Source organism: Symsagittifera roscoffensis, chromosome 9 (assembly GCF_963678635.1).
Source record: "Symsagittifera roscoffensis chromosome 9, txSymRosc1.1, whole genome shotgun sequence".
NCBI lineage: Eukaryota > Metazoa > Xenacoelomorpha > Acoela > Convolutidae > Symsagittifera > Symsagittifera roscoffensis.
Genome location: NC_087070.1, coordinates 25014260 through 25034470, shown reverse-complemented (window position 1 = coordinate 25034470; position 20211 = coordinate 25014260). Strand labels below are relative to the sequence as shown.

At 46.7% G+C, this 20211-nt stretch overlaps 1 protein-coding gene across 1 annotated transcript in view; it reads left to right on the top strand.

Moving 5' to 3' along the window:
* The first annotated feature begins 2017 nt into the window (after window positions 1–2017).
* The window catches only part of LOC134854651 (uncharacterized), a 43345-nt gene continuing 25151 nt past the window's right edge, over window positions 2018–20211 (top strand). The window contains exon 1 of the mRNA XM_063871000.1: window positions 2018–2531. Within this exon, the coding sequence (XP_063727070.1) occupies window positions 2476–2531 (56 nt within the window). The 5' untranslated portion in view covers window positions 2018–2475. The remainder of the gene's footprint in view (window positions 2532–20211) is intronic.

Sequence of the window (20211 nt, the reverse complement as noted above, 5' to 3'; positions counted from 1 at the left end):
AAAGCATAGAGTTAGCGTCTCCGCCCCTAAAACTTTCAGCAACTTTCTCCCGATTATCATCCGATTCTTGTGATTGTCATTTTCTCGTACTTTTAGTTGTCGCGAGAAACTCGGGCATGACAGGCTCCATTCGAATTTTTCAAAAATTACCTTTCTCCCGAAAATCCAGGTTAAGCGTTCAGGTCAAGGTCAAACTTCCAAATATGACCGACTGGCACAAATCTAGCTCAGCGAGAAAAAACTGAAAATAATAATAGACAGATCATTCAAGCCTGAGTGCGTGTGGTGCACCAGGTAATAGACCAGGTAACACTTTAGCACCAAAATTGTAATTCAGATTGGGGAAATTGATTCGGGTTCTTGAGTGCGTGTGGTGCACCAGGTAATAGACCAGGTAACACTTTAGCACCAAAATTGTAATTCAGATTGTGGAAATTGATTCGGGTTCTTGAGTGTTAAAATGTTTTTATAAGGCGAAATAAGGTATTTTTTAGAGAAATTTTCTTATTGAAGTGATTATTTGGAAATTTTGGTTAAAACTTATGAATTTTTAAATCTACTGATAATCTCCAATCACCTGCAAAGTATGAATTCTTAAGAAATTTTTGCTAAAAAGTAAATTTCAAACATTTTCGCAACTATGTGCATCGTCAGGATTTTTACAATAAACTACTCTAAATGACGATAAAACATCAATTTACAAATGTTATTTACAATAAATCACATACAATTTGGTTCTAAACCATCATGATAAAAAATTAGCCAATCACAGTTGACCTCTAAATTACTATTAAGATTAAAATACTTTTAACCTCTAAAATTAATTAAACATTTTAAAATTAATTTGTCTGGAAGTTTCTGAGTCATAATTTCGATTTAGACATGTACGTTGTAAGAATATATCTCAGATGAATTCTTAGCTGAGTTATCGTTAAAGCCAGCTACTATGGTAACCATAATCAGTTTGCAAGGGGTAGCGCGATACAGTAGCGGCAAGATCGGCTAGCTTTGCACCTCTATACGAAAAAACCGTGGCTACGACATCTTTGGGGCTGCAGTACCTGGTCCTTGAGGTTTCTATTGCCAGTTTCCTGCTCCACTTGGGTAGATACTTCGGCTTGGAAATTCACTAAACAGGGTATAGAAAAATCGAATAAGAGAAAGAATAGATTGTGGAATGGATTGTAAAAAAAAAGAAAAAAAAGTGAAAGTGGTTACAACCTGGTTTTTAGAGGTGGAGGTTCTGGTGGGGGTGTCCGTGTAGATGGGAAGTATCGCGGCTTAACGAGCTTTCTTCTGAAATCTACTTACAAGCGTACCATTATCGTCATATCACTTGATACTATTTAATAAGTTTATCATAATATATCTCAGACAATTCGCTAATATGGCTCGTTTGCTGCATATCATGGCAACTGAATAGTATTTGTTATATCGGCTCTATTGGTGATTAGTGTTTGCATGTTTTTAAGCGACCGTGTTGCAGATGTGAGGTTGACATAACAATAATGTCGACGTCCGAGGTTTCATCTTGGGCGGAGTGCAGCCAGTATTTAGACAGCCGCGTATTCATACTGGTCAGTATTTAGACAAATACTGTATGAACCAATCAGAATCGAGAAAAAACATAAATAATCCAAAATAAATAATAATTATTTATTAATTTCTTCTTTGTCTCGATTCTGATTGGTTGAAACAGTATTTGTCTAAATACTGACCAGTATGAATACGCGGCTGTCTAAATACTGACATGTAACCCATCTTGGCGCACAGCAAAGATTATATTTTCGAAAGGCTTATTTTGCCCTTCTCTTATGCTAATTTTATGCATTTTAAAGCTACGTTTTCTGATTGATTTCGTGAACTGCAGCTTGTTGATGATATTCAAGCTTCTTAATTGTCAAAAGCTTTTTGATAATTTTCGACAATGACATTTGATTTTCAAAGACTGCCTGTTTTACCAGCAACAAATACTCATCGGATTTTGATTGATTCGAGTTTGATTAATATTGAGGTATTCGAATTGAAGCTCAACAGTTTTTCGATTCAGATAAAAGACCATGATCTGGATGCCTGGATCAGCTCAGCGTAGCTCAAATCAGCGAAAAAGGAAAAACTGAAAAAATTCATTACCCGGAGTTTGAATCAAAACCTTCATCACCTTAAAAAGAGAATTTGTATGCAATTGGAAACCTACCAATTTATTCGACTTGTGATTTTTATCATTTTCTAGTCTATTTTCATACCCAGAAAGCTATTGTACATTTCTTAATTGTGTCCTTAGTTAAAAATAAATTTATTTATTCCACGAGATAACCCTATAGAATTTTTTGTTATTAGTTTAAAAGTAACTTAAGATATCGTTAGATAGATTATTTACTGTGACTGGTTCACGGATTTATTGTACATTACCGACCGAATAGCGTAGTTCGATTATTTATCAAGACCGAGATAGCATCGTATCGTTCTCTTTAAATGACGACTGAAATTGCGACCAGAGCAAGCAATCAAGTGCAAATGAGCCAAGCCAAGTAAGTATTGCTCGCTCTTATCCGGTTTTTACACAACACTTCGTACTGTCTTAATACGATGTCCTTTTTTTTCTAACCCAAGTAGCAAATATTGGGGATATTTTTGGTGGCACCAGTATTTTCACAAAACTGGTTGAAAGACCGTCTACTCCCCTATGTGTGTAACATTCGTCTACTGCAGTCACACATGAGGCTTAAGAAAAATAGGCCCTATAACCATTGGCTCAAGAGTCAGGGACACTATCTCTTGTGTTTTTCTACCTCAAATCAGTCGGAGCCAATTCGGTTCGTTTGTGACATGAGACTACGACCCGTTACAGCTTAAAGGCTACTACTAAAATATCCCCCCACTCTAGAATTAGGAACGTCCCCATACTTAGGTCTCTAGATACCCAAAATACATGAACGCCGTTAAAAACCGGGTCGGAACAATCCGTTAAGTTACTTTTTATTAGACAGTGGAACTTTGATCCATTTCAGATGGATCAACCTAAAACTCGCCTTACCTCAACATAACAATTATAAAACACACTCTAGAAATTTAAATTAGTACTCACATTGTAGCACGCTCAAGAAAGGGAAGTACTTCAGTCGGTAATTAACTCGAGAATTAAATAATGTAACTAAAATGAGTTTAATGTTTGTCAGTTTTAACAACAAGAACAAGTTTGTACTCTAGACTATAGTTTCTCGTGAACCATTGGGACACTCAAGCTGTCCACCTTTCCACCGAAGGTTCACTCTAGTCCAGTTTAGAATAATACTCCAGCCAAGTCACAATAATCCAGTTCGTGGGAATACGCTTCTTTCTGTTTCGAATGGGACAGCTCTACTCTAGATTATTACTGTGACGGAAATTGCGAATAGCAATTTCCTACTGATTTATCTTGCAACTTTCCCGCGATTGTCACTCGATTGTTCTGACTTCTCTTTTTTGACTTTCAGTTATCGCGAGAAAATCGTGCATGACAGGCTCCATTCGAATTTTTGAAAAATTAAATTTCACCCCAAAATTAAGTGTTTTTTGCTTCTCCCAAGGTCAAACTTCCAAATATGACCGACTGGCACATACTCCCCGGACTCGAGATCGATGTCCTCATCGCGTGCTGTCGTCTGCCAGTGAGTCCCAGAAAATCAAGTGTTGCTCAAGGTACAGTGCCAGTGGTCATTTACAGAAGTTCGCAGCAGACTTAAGCTTATCTACACCCCAAAATTCACGGCCATGTAAAATTTTCACACTATCGCTAAACAGCAATCAAAATCTGCACACACCTGCACCCTTGAATTCTTGCTTTTTAAGCCAATCATTTAAAATTTCTTTTGTCCCATTCAATCAGGAAATTGTCATGCAGCATTTTGATTTATATAGTAAATATAGTATATTAATAACAATATTTGATTCGTTAAAATTTCTTTTTCTGTGAACCCAGGTTTCACCCGGATCCACACTCAAGCCCCCCTTCCCTCTCAAGACTCAAGATCCATTCGAAACATCCACTCATCTCGCACTCTTCGCCTTGGAGGTGCCACACCCTGAAGTACTTGATACGGCAAACTGTCTCAACAGTTCTTCTTCATCATCGGAGCTAATCACGATTTCCTCCCAAGCCTTCAGCTGTTCATAGGATCGCATCCATTCTCTTTGCTCCTGCAGCCTCTTTGCCTGGTTGGGTAGTGCCTTCACCCTAGATTCCCGGTTCAAACAAAAGGAGTTGTGCAGGCTCAAGCTCACGTTCTTCGCCAGGTCCTCCTCTAGTATCGATTCCCTCGCTTTGGTATTGTCTCTAGACATTTAACCCACTCTCTTCCATCCTGTCGTGATCGCATTTCGATGGGTTAGCAGGGGTCTCTTGAAAGCTTCCGGTCCAATCTCGGCCTGGAACTGTCGATACTCCTTTTGATGCTTTCTCATGTGATTTTTCGTTGTCATGTACAACCAAGACGTCAGCGTCGCCCGAAACCATGGAAAGTACCTCAAACGGCTCCATATGTGTCTGACTTCCGTCGGTATGGCGAATACTTTGCACGCAGTCTCAAACAACTCGAGTCTCCTGCTGTAGTCTATCGCGTATATTGACTCAGCCGTTGGCGTCGTTGCTTCCCGATACTTCGTTATATTCTCTTCTATCCATCTCAGTGCCAACATCGTACTCACTACTAAGAGCGTCACCTTCTGCCGGTGATCCGGTAGTCCGATCGACCGAATTTCTTCCATATCCCACACCAGGCAAAGGTTCTTGTGATCTGGATACCACACCGTTTGTGCCAAACAGTGGCATGGGCATTCTCCATGGGTGATCTCAATGCTCCTGAGGTTACGCTCCCCCGAGGCTTCCAAGAGAGGCTCAAGCTCTATCATTTTCTCATGCATCGTGTCATTATCTTCCATGTTTGGAGCACCTCCCACAGGTTTTCCGATCACGTTTTGTCTCTCGTGATCGCTTGTGTTCTCACTCTCCAACTTCAAAAGTTCTTCTCCCCAGATTTCACTCAAGTCATCTCTCAATTCTTTTGGTACTGTCCCTCTGATTTTTCTCAACAACTTGTGCGAGTGATGCGATATCCGAGCCAACCTCACGCACTTGGGCACTGAGAAGGCCTTGTCCACCAGTACTCTCTGGCTGGATGCTTCCACCATCGCTATGTGCAGTGGGTAGTGGCTTCCGCACAAGTTGGCCATCATTGACCCTATCAAGGATTTTGCGTTCAATGGCAGGCCATAAGCTTCGCTCATGGGAAACCCCATTTCCGCCTCGAGACCCACCTTCCAGCTCCGGATGTGTTTTTGAGTCACCTGCAACACCCCAGGCCATGATTCTACGCTCAACGCCGTCACTAAATGGTGTTCAGACTCTAGTCTTTCCAGTGACTGCAGACTACACATTCTCGAGAAGAATCCGAGAGCTGTTGCTATGTTCACCGTAGTTCTCGCGTAACACTCCGCTACTATTTGCACTTCACTTTTCTCCCTTTCCGTGATGTCTTCAAACCAAGTGACCAGGTCTTCTTTTTGAAAGGACAGCATTCTGACACATGACCGTCCATCGCAGGTGTGCTCTCCGTTCCCACACGTCGAATCCAGACAGCTACCCGGCTCCATCTTCTTTACTGACCCGAGCTTGCTCGTCTTTTCGCCTGACTCCTGCGTCTGAGGTGAGATTAGCTTGTGCAACACACAACTTTGCCAGATCTTCATCTTCCGTAGGTGCTAACCTCACTCGCTCGGTGGTTTCCTCGATCAGACTCGCGTGGGGATGTGGACACCAGGAGGGTCTTAATAGCTTCCATACCACTCCCAAGTTCGTGATTAACAGGCCATTTCCATCGCCCATGTTCACTTCAACTCTCTTGTTCGAACGCGGTATGCTTACCACCTCTGGTGTTTTCTCAAGAATCAGGCCCAGGCTCGGCCCTTCTTTCTCAACCGTTTCTATTTCCATTATTCTTTCTGTCCAAAACTTCAGTAGCTCCGCCACCTCGTGGTTCCTGTGAGCGCCTCCTGTTTCTGAGTCTAAGAAGGGGTTGTAGGCTATTCCCATCACTCCTGACACGTATCGGTATTCCCCCTTCTCGCTGGGTCTCGAGTACTGCTCTGACGAGGCCAGGTTACGGTGAACATCATGCTCTTCTTCGAACTTCTTATTATAAAATCTCCGTACCTCGTCCAGCTTTCTGTGGTTCTCTAGGGATAGTCTGGAACCATCTTCTTTTTCTATACCAGTACTCTGATACACGTTTAAGATGATCGTTGAGACTCTTTTTTCCAGGGTTTTACTTCCGCTCGCTCTCTGGTGGCATGCCAAGATGGTACTATCAGACATCATTGACATTATCCATCTCAAGAAACATGTGGCATCCTTCCTCCTAGCCAGGCTCAAGCCTGAATTGTCCCTGGCCACGTGTTGCATCAATGCTTGATACACATCTAGCTTTTTGCTTCCCAACTTCAGCCTATCATACGAGGTCAATGTCTCCAACTCTATTCCCACCAGACTCCAGGTGAACATTAATTGTCCTGCAGTCCTAACGAAGGGATTCGCCATTAATGGTGGTGCTGATGAGGATGTCCTCATTGCTTCTTCAAAATGATCCTTCAACAAGTTCTGCCAGGACCTCTTCAGCTGATTCGCCATTTCTATTTTATTAACCTCGGCCTTTTGGTGGGTGGCCCAATTGCGTCGCTTGCGAGCTACTCCACTGTCCAATTTCTTCAAGCAGTCCTCCATTTCCTTCAATGTCTCGAGGGCCACCCACCACGTCCGGGAGGTGTTCCTCGTCTTGTTCCTCTCCAATGGATCACTCGTCACTTGCTTGCCCGTGGCCTGGCGTGCCTTCGAGATCCATTCTTTGCCGACATCCACTTCCCATGTCTGTCCGTTCGTTGAACCTCTCTTTACGTTTATCTTCTGAGGCTTGAAGTCTTCCTCCGATGTCGAACTGGTGGAAATCTCTATTTTTCTCTCTACTTCAAGTGGTCTTCTGAGCTCCGAGCTGCTCTTGTATGCCGCCGTCTTGCATCGAGCCAAAACCATGGGCGCCGTCTCTCTCAAGTTTCCTTCCGAAACAGCATCCACTGAAGGACTACCCAATCCCTCCACTTCTCTCTTCCTCTTGCGGGTCTTCACATCTCTGCTTGAGGGTGTTGTGGCTATCATCACTGATTCGACCTCTCTGTCTACCCCCAATCCTTCCAACTCTTGCCTCCCCCCTGCTCGAGCCTTAAGGATATTAGTACTTTTAATCATATTACTAGTCCCAACCTTATCCCTTTTTATATCATCAACTATTTTATCTACAGTTTTTTGTTTCAGAGTAGAGCTGTCCTCACATTTTTCTTCTCTAGTCTTCGATCGTGAATTCCTCAGCTCTACCAGCTTGCTCAGCAGCTCTTTTCTCGCCTTCTCATCCAGGCCCGTTCCTATCAGAAGCGGTTCTCCAAATCTTACGACTGTGTCCCACAGTTCCTTCTTGAATTTGTCCAGCGTCGTCTCGCTGCCCGCTTCTTGATTGAATTCTTCCAAGAACTCCTGCCAAGCATCGTCCTTCAGGGACCCCAGGAACATGTCCCTGTTCCCTTCGAAAGTGTTCCTTTCCCTTTCCTCCGAGCTCAAGAGTATCATCCCCATATGCTCATTTGCCAATGGCAATTCCAGATTCTTCCGGGGGGACGGATTCAGAGGTGGGGTGGCAGTATCTGCCCAATTCTCCTCGCTCAAGTCTTTCAACAGCTCTTGAGTGGTGAGCTCCTCCCCTGATGGCCCTGGTTCAGGCGTATTCCCCACTTCCATGTCTTCACCGGCTTCACTGAGAGTTTCATCCATACTCTCTTCTTCTGACTCATGTCTCCTTCTCTCGAGAATTCTTTTAAACCGGTCCTCAACGGGTCCACTCCTCTTGTCTCCAGGCGTGTCCACTGACAGTGGTAATGGTGTCGTAGGGTCCAATTTCTTGTATTCCGTCAGGGCTACGTGCAGTTGACCTGCTGCATCTAGTTCTTTTCCCTCCTGTCTCATTTCCACCTGTTCTAAGCCATAGGGTGCCCTGTACTTTCTCGTTGCAAATTTCATGTCGTCCACCAATGCGACGTGCCCCTCCATCATGATCATCCTGCCATCATCCCAAATGGGCAGCATGTTCTCAAGTCCCTCCTGCTCAAGAGCTCTCAAGACCTTTCGCACCTCATATCCGGGGGGCTGCGAACCTCTCATCTTTTTCGCTTGCGTCGTCCACGAATTTACCTTCGCCTCGCTAGTATGGAAGTAGACCGCCGCCGTGTAGCCGATGAACAGGGGGTCCCAGCCATCAGTGAAATACTTCTGCATTTCCTCCGTCGTCATCCTCGCCATTATGGAGGGAACTACCAAGGGGCTGTTCATTCCCAAGGTCATCCTCCTGACTATCGGGAACTCAGGCATGGTGGCTGGGAGGATCTCTTTCTCCATTATGGCCTCCAGCTCCCTCTTGACCAGCGCAAAGCATTCCTTCCAAGCAGGAATCCTCAAGATCTCTCGTCCGTCGGCCGTCAATGGGTTCAAGTTCCAAAACTTGGGATACGTTTCGATGGGGCCCTCTCGCTTGCCTCCCATTCTACATTGCATTTGCCCCCTGAAGTTGTACACTATCAGCTCGGCATCTTTCACTTTTCCAAAGAGTACCGTGTTGCTCATTCGCGCTCTGAGCACCTCCTGCTGACACCAATTGAGCGCCGTCCCATCCAGTATGCTGATAAGACTCAAGTGCGTCACAGAGTGACGATACGTTGTCACCAGGGGATCTGGGAATGCGTACGTCACTGCTGGACCATAAATGCAGGTCACCACCTCCTCTAGGCCCCGGATTATCCCCATAGGTTTCGACCTCATTGCCAGGCATAGGTCCGTCAACAGAGGCATCCCCCTATTCATCTTCTTCCATTCTTCTTTCGAGGTTGGATTCTCATCTTCACCTGTCATGTGCCGATTCTGCATCATGAGGTATTGCACTAACAACGTCTTCAACCCTGCGGCACACTTGTAGGAGTAGGTTTCAATGCTCGAATGGACTCTCCCCATAGACAGAGGCTCTCCATATTCCATCAATCGATGAAACGACACCAATTCCCCATGAGTCAAGAGTAATAGAGCCAGATACCCATCAACTCGAAGTGTCTCTACTCCTCGACTAAACATGTATGCTGGGCCCATGTTGAACAAGTATCTGGGGTAGACCAGGTACAAAGCCAAGAGCAGGCTGATGGGCATGCCCAGTATCTCCTGCACGAAGGCTCCAAAGATAGTCGCCGTGGTGCCGAACATTCCTGCCATGAATTCCTTTTCCCAGCAAGAACTTGAGAATCTCATGATCCCTCCTAGTCCTCAGCTCACCCTTGGCGTGCTCTCTCCAGAACCCTCCAATCGTCACTTCATTGGCGGCCGAGACAAATCTAGCCACCGTCATGTCTCTTACTTCGGCCAGCTCCAGTTGTTTCTCCAGAAAACTCCAGACTTGTTTCACGAGGGGTGGTGCTTCTTCCCTCGTCTTATTCGTGGCGTTCTCCAGCCTTGGTGTCAAAAATGGCCACCAGCCATTCTCTTGCGTCAAGCGATATTTCATCGATTCTAATTGCTTTTCCGTCTCGGCCACATTTCTTCTCTCGTTACTAGGACCTCTAGACTTGCTGGTGGAATTTGTGATCTTCACATCCATGCTCCGAAACCACAAGCTGGCCGTCAATTGGCTTATCGCCGGGTGATCATCCCCGATGACTGGGCTGAACTTAAGTTGCCTGGCAAAGTTCGATATCTCTAGCAAGAGCACCTCGTCTAATACGATCAGGATGTCGGCTAGTCCATAAAAGCCCCTCAGTGCATGAGATATGTCCGCCCATGCCGCCGCCAATTCTGACTTGCGAAGCCTCAGGTTCGATGGCTCCAACTCCCGATTGGGGGCTGCCATTAGAATACGCCATTCGTTCCCCTCTGCTATTAGGATCAAGACCGCGTACACGAATTGTAGGGCGGGTGGCATATTCGCGTATCCAGGGGATGTGGTGAACACCACCTTCGTCTTGGATCCAAATCTCGAGACAACATTCTCCTGCACTTCATTCATCGCTGCAAACAACGCCTGAATGGCTTCCCATATCTTCCTCGATGTCGGAATCTCATTGCCCTTTAGCTGCTCAAGAAGTCCCATCGCGTGCAGGTGATCATTCATCCCTGCAAACAATAGCAACTCAGGCTCACAGGGCATCTCCGACTTTATTGCCACCACCAGAGTTAACATCTGGTTTAATTCAGCTCCTGGCAAAGAGTATATCAGAGTCTCCGGCCAGAACAACTTAGGAGACGTTCCTTCGAAGTCCGACTCCGCCACAATGACTACTCTCGCAGCGGCTGGATCTGCTCTATCATAAACTGCCAGGGTTTTGGCCAGCTGGGTGCTGCCACAGGGCTTCCCGTACCTGGGATCTTCCGCCAACTTCGAGCCTTCGTAAGCGGCATCTGGCAATTCCATTCCCCCCGGATTGAGTAGCTTGTCCACCACTTTCAACTGTGCCGGGGTCGCCAATCTAATCCTGGCGATGCTTGTTCGGTGTTTGGGGGGTTCTACTATGAGTCCAGGACTCCCCAACAGCTTGAGAGGTCTGTAGTTAATGGGTCCCATGATCGCCTTTGTGGGAATTCCGGTCAGATCTGCGGTCTCCATCAATTTCGTTCTCGAGAAGTGTGCCTCATGAGCTTTCAACCAGTCCACGCAATGATGTCTGTTTAAATCCTCGTGCGACACTCGTTCAATCCCCAGGGTCTCCGCCAATTCTCGCCTGCATTCCAAACCCTCTAGGTCCAGTTCTTTCACCTTCTCAGGATATCTCAAGCGAGCGGTCTCCATAGATCTCTTTTCCCGCTTGTTCTCTGCCACTACCACTGAGGATATCGCCGAGCCTGGAGGTGTTGATGACGTCACCTCCTCAGACTCCATTGGCGTGACACTCTGCAATCTGGTCTGGTTGCTCCTCGAACTGTCTCTAGTGTCAACTCTCGTTCCCAAGCGACCAGACAAGGCCCTTGAGGCAAGGAATGGTGGGTTCGGGGGTGGTCCTAATGTGAATTGGGCTGTCTCTAGCAGGTCCGCCTCTAGCGTGTTTATGTGTTCTTGGAAGACGTCGTTCAGCCACTCCGCTCCCCTTGGTCTATCGAAATGGATTCCATCATTGGAGGTGTCTTCAGGGAATCCCTTTTTCTCCATGCGCTCCGCCACGTCCAACAGCCTGACAGGGAGCACACTTTTCCGGTGGATATCTCGGATCACCTTGTTTAGGTTCCGCACCTTCTCGTTCATCTCCAAGGCGTGCTGGTCAAACATGTTGTAGGGGATGGTACATACCGTCAACAGGATGGGGTCCATCTGGATCCTCAGCTCCTCAAGAAGGCAACTCATCTTGTCGTGCAGCCTCGTTATTTTCCTCGCTTCTCCCCTTGATACATCGTTAGTCCCGATCATCAAGGTCACCGTGTACACTTTAGTCATCCCTAGCATCTCAAGCGTCGCCAACATCTGTGGCGTGGCCGCTCCAGCGAAACTCAAGTTTCCTGTCTGCCAGTGCGACCGGGTCAACACCCGCACCAGGCTGTCCCCTATGATCAGGTGGACCGCACCTTCTGGCACGCGGGGTGGCGCAAGATACTCCACCCAGGCTGCATCATGAAAGCAGTCCCTCCTGGCTTTCTGTTCCGCACTCCAATCCAGCCGATTGTGCCTGTGGTACCTCTTCTCTGTATTTTTCTTATAACTCGAGATCACGACGCTCCTGACCGGCTGTTCCCTCCAAGTCGGGGGAAGCTCCGGTCTTGCCGAACTTTCACGACTTTTCTGCCGTAATTTCTCGCCCAGCTCTTTCAGACGCGATGAGCCGCCGCTCACCTGACTGTCACTCGAGGTCGAGGTTGGGGTATATCCCGGCAGCACCACATCCATCAGCGGGCGTACGGGTTGCGTCTCTAGGCTACGCAAGGAAGACATTGCGTCATTCGGTATCCAGACTTCCAACCCTTCACTCATGTGTTCCCGGGCCTCGCGGTCAAGGTTGAACCGTGCTCTTGCTCTGGGGACTTCATCCACCTCCATGCGTGACTCTGGTCTCGAGCTGGTAACCACTCGCTCCTTCGGCTTGGCTCCCTTCTGTGCGTCAAGTTCGCGTTGTCTTTGTTCTATTCTTTCCAACTCCGACTTCAGTTGTTCACAATTCGCGGCATTCTCCCGCACCCTTAGCTCCTGCTGATGTTCAGCCTTTAGCATCTCAAGCAACCTCAGAGTCTGATCTCGCTCGTTGACCGCCTGGTCCCTTTCCAGCTGAACCTTCTCCCGATCCAGCTTTGCCTGATCCCGATCGAGGTTCGCCTTATTCCTTTCTTTCTGCGTCTTCTCGAGCTCTTTCTTTAGAACACCAAGATCCGGGTATGCCTCGGTCGTCTGTTGTGCTCGCGTCATCGATAGCACCTTACTCGAGCTTTGGCCTGTAGATCTTGCTGTTGGCCTAGTTGGTAGTGGGAATTCCCCTGCGCCATATTCGGTTTTGTTACTCAGGCCAGGATTCCTTGCCAAGTCAAAGCCCCTTACTCCTCCATCCACATTCCAAGACAACCATCTGGTCTGTTCTTGGTTTGATATACCCTCGGTGGTGTAGCCGATCATCAAGACAGCCTCCGTCGCAGACTCCCTGCATTCACCCTGGTCTTCCAACTGGAGGATGGCATTCAGCATTACCGCCATTCTCTCGTCTATCTGGGTGTAGTCCAGGTCCCTCAGGCGTCTGTACAGCTCATCAAGAGTAGGCTTCTTCAGGGCCGCGGGCATGGATTTCCAGAATCTGTCTGCCATTCTTTGTGACTTCGGGATGTATACAGGTATATGTTAACCAGCTCAAGAATTACCTTACCGACTCAAGTATTACCCAACTCAAGAAGTCTCTAGAAATGTTCCCTTGCAAACACTTGCTGTAGGTGTCGATTATCGCGAGTTCAATCAAGATTTCTCTTTCTGTCTCTCGCTTGAGTGTAGTTGGATTTTCAACTTTGTTTTTCAAACTTGATCTGAAAACAGAAACCACATTAAGACCTAACATGTCATGCTCCTAACCTAGAAACCCCCCCCCTTTTTCCAGTATGGTTAAAATCTTATCATTTTCATTCTATTTAAAACGATTCCATTGGAATTTCCTTAAAAGCATGCAGATTCATTTTATGTTTTAGCACCGTTAATTCTTTTTAAATTTTAATTGTCATGCCAATCACGTCATAAGATCCCTTTACCTGTGCCTCACCCCAGTACTTAACTCAAGACTCCTCCCTCACACCCAACTCGAGACCCCCGTGTCCCCAACTCAGGCGATGCTCAAGTAGTATTTTTTGTGCAGATACACCATTATCTCAGTTTCCGCAAAGACTACATGTAGGATAGCGTACAATTCCCTCGAGCTCAGTTTGCCCCTGTTTGGGTCATACACCGGCATTGAGACCTCCGTTATTCCTCTTTCAATCATGAAGTCTTGTTAGTGCCAACATCACGTGTTCGGGATCAGTTGTGTTCCTGTCATTGACCCTCGTCACTAGGAAGCACAGATATTTGCCCGGGACTTGTGCTACTGATGGAAGCGCTGCCATCCCTCCTAGTCCTGGTCTCTGTCTGAACAGAAACTCCACGTTCTGGTACTCTCTTCTGAAGTCAGCTTTCAATCTTGATTTGAAACTCATGTCCGCCGTGATGCAGATCGCGCTAGTCCTGTTTGACAGGATGAAGTCACTATCCGTTATCATGATGTTCTCCGAGTACTCATTGGGTATTTCAAATTTCGTTTTGAAATTCCGACCTATGGTAGGCTCCGGCTCTTCTTCTTCCAGTTCCAATTCGCTTGTTTCTCTCACTTCCTTGAGCTTCTTTATCATCAAATTTTCGGTGTGGGTAAGTCCTACCCCCACTCCCCGGACAAAAATATTTCTCGACGTCCCCGTCGATGTTGTCGGGTCTGAATTGTCCTGAGGAATGTCCAGTGGCCTGTCTGTTGCCGTCCAACCGAAAAGAGGGTCCTCTGTCTTCATGTAATTTGCCGCTGATACATCGACTTGTTGAATGCTTTGTCCTTCGTGGCTCTCGTCTTTGACATCGCGCATCCACTCTAGTATCCTCAAGTTCGTGTTCTCCCTCCTCTCTATCTCACTCTGCTCGAGATCCGCCTCTAATTCCGGCGTCGAGTGGTCTTCCTGCGGATAGTGTCCACCATCGTCAATGACCTGTCATTCCTCTCCGGCTTCCAGTTCGCCTGCGCTCAGTAGTTCCTCGCCCAATTTGTCTGGCTGTATCTTATCGATCAAGAAGTCATCCCCGTACCTGTTGTACCTCATGCCGGTGCGTTTACGATTGCCAGTCCTGGTTTCCGGTGGTGTCGGTCGATCCGGCTCCATCCACTTCGGCACCTCATCTTGCTCCGGGTCGTTCCAGTCTTCTTCTACAAATGATCCTGCATCAGACTCCCCTCCTATCTTTTCGTTGTCGTCCAAACTCAAGTTCTCATTACCATCATTTTTCTCTCTGGTGCCTTTTTCATTCACTTCACACGCTGGCTCTACCACCAGGTACTCAAGACCCTCCATGTCCTTCGGTATGCACCAATCCTCTGGGGACGGGACGTGAGGCTTCAGATTTTCATAATGTGCCGCTCGCCCAGTACTCAAGCGATAGAACCGTCCTTGTTGATGAACCTCCGTTATCATGAATGGTCCCCTCCACTTCTTGAGTAGTTTCTTTGTTCCCTTGGGCGGTATGACATTTTGGAAGACCCACACGTATTGGCCCACTTCATATGGCTTTGCTCGTAATATTTTTTCGTCATATTTCCTGCGTTGCCTCATTTGCGCTTGCGCCGTGTTCCTCCTACATAGCTCGTTCAACTCCTGTTGTCTTTTGATCGCTTCTTTCACGTATGCCTGAGGTGACGTCCTTTTCCCTTCGTATTCCGGGTAAAAGAATGTCAGAGGCATTGCTCTCTCCCTGCCCGTCAACATCATGAAAGGACTGATGCCCGTCGTTGAGTGCTGTGTACTGTTGTAGGCTCCTACTACCTGTGGCAGATATTTGTCCCAGTCCGTCATGTATCTTGAGCAGTACACCCTTAACATGTTGACCAGTGTCCTGTTCTGTCTCTCTACCAACCCATTGGTCTGTGGATGATAGGTCGTCGAGTGTGCTTGAGCAATGTGCGATCTCTTCATCAATTCTTTTGTCAAGTCCCCCACGAAAGCTTTGCCGTTGTCCGACTGGAAAGTCATTGGACAACCATACCGCGATATCCAATGCGTTATCAGATGATCACATGTCTCTTCGGCCGAGGCTGTCTGGCACGGAACCGCTTCCGCCAACTTTGTGAAGTGATCTATTATAACCAGTATCTGGTTATATCCCGACTCTGTCATGCAGATTTTTTGATGGTCTATCTGCACCACTTCATTGAACTCTGAGCTCTCAACGGACTTGAGGGGAAACTTCATCTTCCTTGGGTCTTTTACCTGGAGACATGCCAGGCAGGCATTCACCCATCTCTCGCAAGCTTTTCTCATTCCTGGCCAATCAAACCTGTGAAGTATCCTTTGTTGTACTTTGTCTATCCCCTGGTGGCCCATCTGGTCGTGTGATCTGAAAAGCACCTCCGTCTGGTACAATTGTGGTAGTATGATGAGGTTGTGTTTGTGTAATATCTTTTCCTCGTCTCTCCTCTTGCACGCTACCACCCCATCAGCTGTGTGATAAAGTAAGTCTTTCTTTTCTTTGTAGAACTGGCTCAAGATCTTGTAGCTGTCTTCCTCAAGTTCCCCCTTCTCCTTGACCCCCGACTGGATCCATTTGGGGAGGTTACTTGTCATTTTGTCATTCTTCTGGGCTCTTATTAGGTCTGACAGCCTATATCTCGCCTTGACATGCTCCTTTAGCGCCATGATCTGTCCATTCATCTCACCAGGGTTGTGGATGTCATCACTCAGTTTCACGCATATCATCCTTTTCACGATTTTCATATCATCTTCTGGCACCAGATTCGTTCTGATGTTTGAGTTGCATGATAGTTCCCTGAATGGTTTCCTTGCAACCGCAATTTTCTCAAGTTCCTCACCACCTCGCATCTCCTGTATGTCCATGTTGTATGTTCCTGAAGATGGATCCGTCTGTAACTCCCTGTCGTGGTGCCTTGTCTTCTCTTCCGCCAATATCATGCACAGACTGTCTTGGTTTTCGCTGCTCTCATCCGAGTCTTCATCCCATCCTTCACGCTCCCCGGACAATTTTCCTTCTCCGGTTCCTTCTTCAGTGAACCTGGAACACTCCCCGGACTCTTGACCTAGTCCCAGGTGTTCAGTATCTTCTTTGAACGTCACTTTCTTTTTCCTAACCTTGGTCTGCTCCAGAATGTCTTCGGGGATTTTGTCAACTAGTGACCGCACGACATCTTTGCTGTCAGTGACGCTTCCTCTTGATGAGTTAGTATCGTTCACTGTCTCTTTTCTCCGAAGTATAGTGACTTCCGGTTCCTCTTTACCCTTCTCTTGGATCACGGGCTTATCATCTGATAGTTTCTCGAGCAACCTCATTAAGTCATCATCTATCTGTGCAGTTCCTGCTTCCACCTGGTTAAGAGCATAGCCTTTTGCCTTGAGCGTCTCCTTCACGATCTTCGACTTGAGTATAATCTCAATCGGAATTCTCTTGCTCTTCTTTAAGATGGTCTTCTCTGGAAGCTCTTTAGGCAATTCAGGATGATCTTCTATCGGTTTGCCTGACTTGTCCAGCCATCTCGTGAGTGGAAGACTGTCGTACGTTTCCTTGTCCATGAAGGAGAAGCCGTCTTTGATTTCAGGTCTGTCTGCCTCTCTTTGCTCTTGTCTCTCATAGAACTCCGTCTTCTTACTCAAGCTGTCGGCATTCTGATGTTTATCTCGTGTTCTATGCTCAATTATCATGTTGTATCCATCCAGGCGAACTATCCACCTCCCAATGTAACTTTGGTCCATTGAGTACGTTTTCAGCCAGCTCAGTGCTCGATTGTCGACTCGCAACTTGAATGGCTCACTGCCCAGGTATGCCCTGTATTTCTCGACAAAGGTAACCACCGCAAACATCTCTGCTTTTGGTGCTCCGTACTTCATTTCCGTGTCACTCAGGACTTTGCTCCCGTACGCTATTGGTCTCAAGACTGTCTTCCCATTCCATTCTTGTTCTTGGTGGAGAATCCCAGAAATCGCGACTACCGACGCATCCATGTCCAGCACGTACATCCCTTTCTCAGTCGGCATACCCAGTACTGGTGCCTCACATAGCTCTTTCTTTATTCTCTGGAATGACTCTTCTGCTGCGTTGTTCCACGTGAACTTCTTGCCCTTGTGTCTCATTAATTGTTGCATCGGGTATACCTTGTCTGCATAGCCTTTGATGAACTCTCTATAATAGTTAGCGAAACCCAGGAAGCTCATCAACTGGTGCTCTGTCTTCGGTGATTTCCAGGTCAGGACTGCTTCCACGGCGTCCGTATCAGGTATAATGCCGTGCTTGTCTACCATCCTGCCCAAGTATTTACCTTGAGTATCTCGCACTTTGATGGTTTACACTTTAGCCCCGACCTCTTCATGCATGCAAACACTTCGTCATGTCTCTCAATGTGGTCTTCCAGTGTTGGCGTCGCTATTACCACGTCATCCACGTAGCACATTACCAGGTTGCCATACTTCTTCGTTACGCCTATCAGCGCGTGTGCCATCAACCGCTGAAACGTGGCTGTGGCATTGCAAAGTCCAAACGGCATCCGTTTCCATTGAAACAGACCCAACTCGCAGGCAAACCCTGTCTTGTCCCTGTCCTGCTTCCTTAGTGGTACTTGCCAAAATGCCGAGCCTAAATCAAGAGTCGTAAAAAATTTTGCATCACCTAACTTCGAGAGGCTCTCATCAATCCTAGGTATGGGATAGGCATCCTTCACCGTGACGGAGTTCAGGTATCGAAAGTCACAACAAAACCTCAACTGGTCGCCTTTCTTTTTGGCCATCACTACTCCACACGCCCACGGTGACTTGGATGGTTCTATCATGTCATACTCTAGTAACGTCTCGATCTCTTTTCTACACGCGTCCGATTTGTGTGGGGTCATGCGCCTCGCCCCCTCCCTGTGTGGTACCGAGTTTTCCTCAAGTTCTATTTCATGCTCAACGAAATTACAACACCCGATATCCGCCTTATGCCTAGAAAAAACTTCCTCGTTCCGCTCTAGTACGTCCTTGATGGCTTCGAGCTGTTCATCTTTCAGTTTGCCCCTCAAATGTTCAATCTCCGGCAGAACCGGTTTATCAGTTTGCATTTCATCTAGTGTGGGTCGCTCTGGAAAGTTCGAACAGCTCGACAGCCCATCGTCCGTTTCTGACTTAAGTGATTTAATAAGACCCGAAGAATCTTTTATTTTCTGCAATCGTCTCAAGATACAAATTTTGTCCCTGTGATTGGGACAATCAACAACTTCATTTTGTTTTGAGTTCTCAATCGTTTCATATCGAGTTTTAACCGGTAAAGTATATCCCAGTTTCCTCCCTCTCTGTATCGTGATCGGTATATCAACGGTATTCAACAAGACACTGACGCAGAGGCCGCTCTGCGTTATCGAGAATGATCTTCCTAAAACAGCAGCACTTTGACTATTAGGATTTGGAACTATACACACTTGCTTGTTGTCACTTAGTTCATTGTAATTTTTCATTCTCAAGCTTACGATTGCCGCTTCATTAGCTTTTAGCCTCACCCTCCTACTCAAGAATACCGGTGCTTTGTTTTCATTTGCCATTATTAAATTTACCGGTTTGATTGCGTACCTCCTATCCGGGTTCCGTATCCTGAACATTGCGTTATTTAGGTCAATCGTTACGTCGAAATTCCTGATGAAGTCTCTGCCCAAAATGAATTGGTCAGATTCATCTAGGTTTTCTACCACGATAAAGCTCATCCACAGGTTACGTTCCCCCAAATTGAGGGCTATTATCGGCGTCCTGCCCAGCACCCGAAGGGCCCCTTTGTTTGCAGCTGACAGCCGTATTCTCGAGTCTATCAAGTCACCTTTGTCAAAGCCCATCCTTTCCCAAGTTTCGATTGGTATGACGCTCAAGACTGCTCCCGTATCAAGTAACCCACGCAACTGAGTCTTTTTGCCACTTATATCTAGCACGTGCCCTGTCACATCTGCCTCCGTCCCGATGTGCATTGCATCTTCTTCAAGCATGGCGCAGTGTCCAATCGATCTCACTTTCAACTCTTCTTTCTCTACTTAGATTTGCCCAATTAGGTCTTCGTCACATGTTATCATTGTCTTGGTATATATGTTGATCCCATCTATATTTAGCATCACCTCGTGTGGACCATAAGCTTCAGTATATCTGTTATCAACACGTACCGACTTGCTGCCCCCTCTCATGAGTAGTGCTCTCAGCGCTCTAGAAGTCGTTTGTGGGCTTATACCACTCAAGTAATCTGCGTACACGTCAATGTGCATTATTGTCTGGTCGCTCGGTTCGCTCAAGTTTCTGGTTACCTCGTGGCCGCCCACTGTGATTATCGACATTATTCTCGCCCCAATTTTGGATATGCCGAATGGCTTTCCCGTCACCATTTTTACAGTGTTACAATTCCCGGTTTTTGTTGAGCCCGGTACAGCCTCTGGTGTCGGGTTCGATCCGGTTAATGCTTCGTTAAAATTCTGTCTTTCGATCTCCAGCTTTAATCGTTGCTCTATTTCTTTCGCAGCCAGATCCTGTTTCACTTTGGCAATTGCCTCCGTCGCGGCTTTCTCATAATTTATCTCTAGAGAATTCCCGGCCGCGGATTCTATCGCGCCATTAACATGTGTTACAGCTTTCACTGTCTTCGTTGGCAGTTCCGTGCTTGGTGCTCCTAAGTTCCTCGATTCAAACTCGTTTTGCCTGTTCCGCTGATCCTGCACCGCCGCTAATGCCAACTTATGTTTGGGGTGACTCTGGTCCTTGACCGCTTCCCAGAACAAGGGACAATCCATTCTGAAGTGCCCCTCCTGGTTACAGAAGAAGCATCTAGCGCCTATCTTGATGATTAAGCCATTATAGTACTCGTGTTCCTCCATCTGGCTCATGTCCTCCTCATCCGGTGC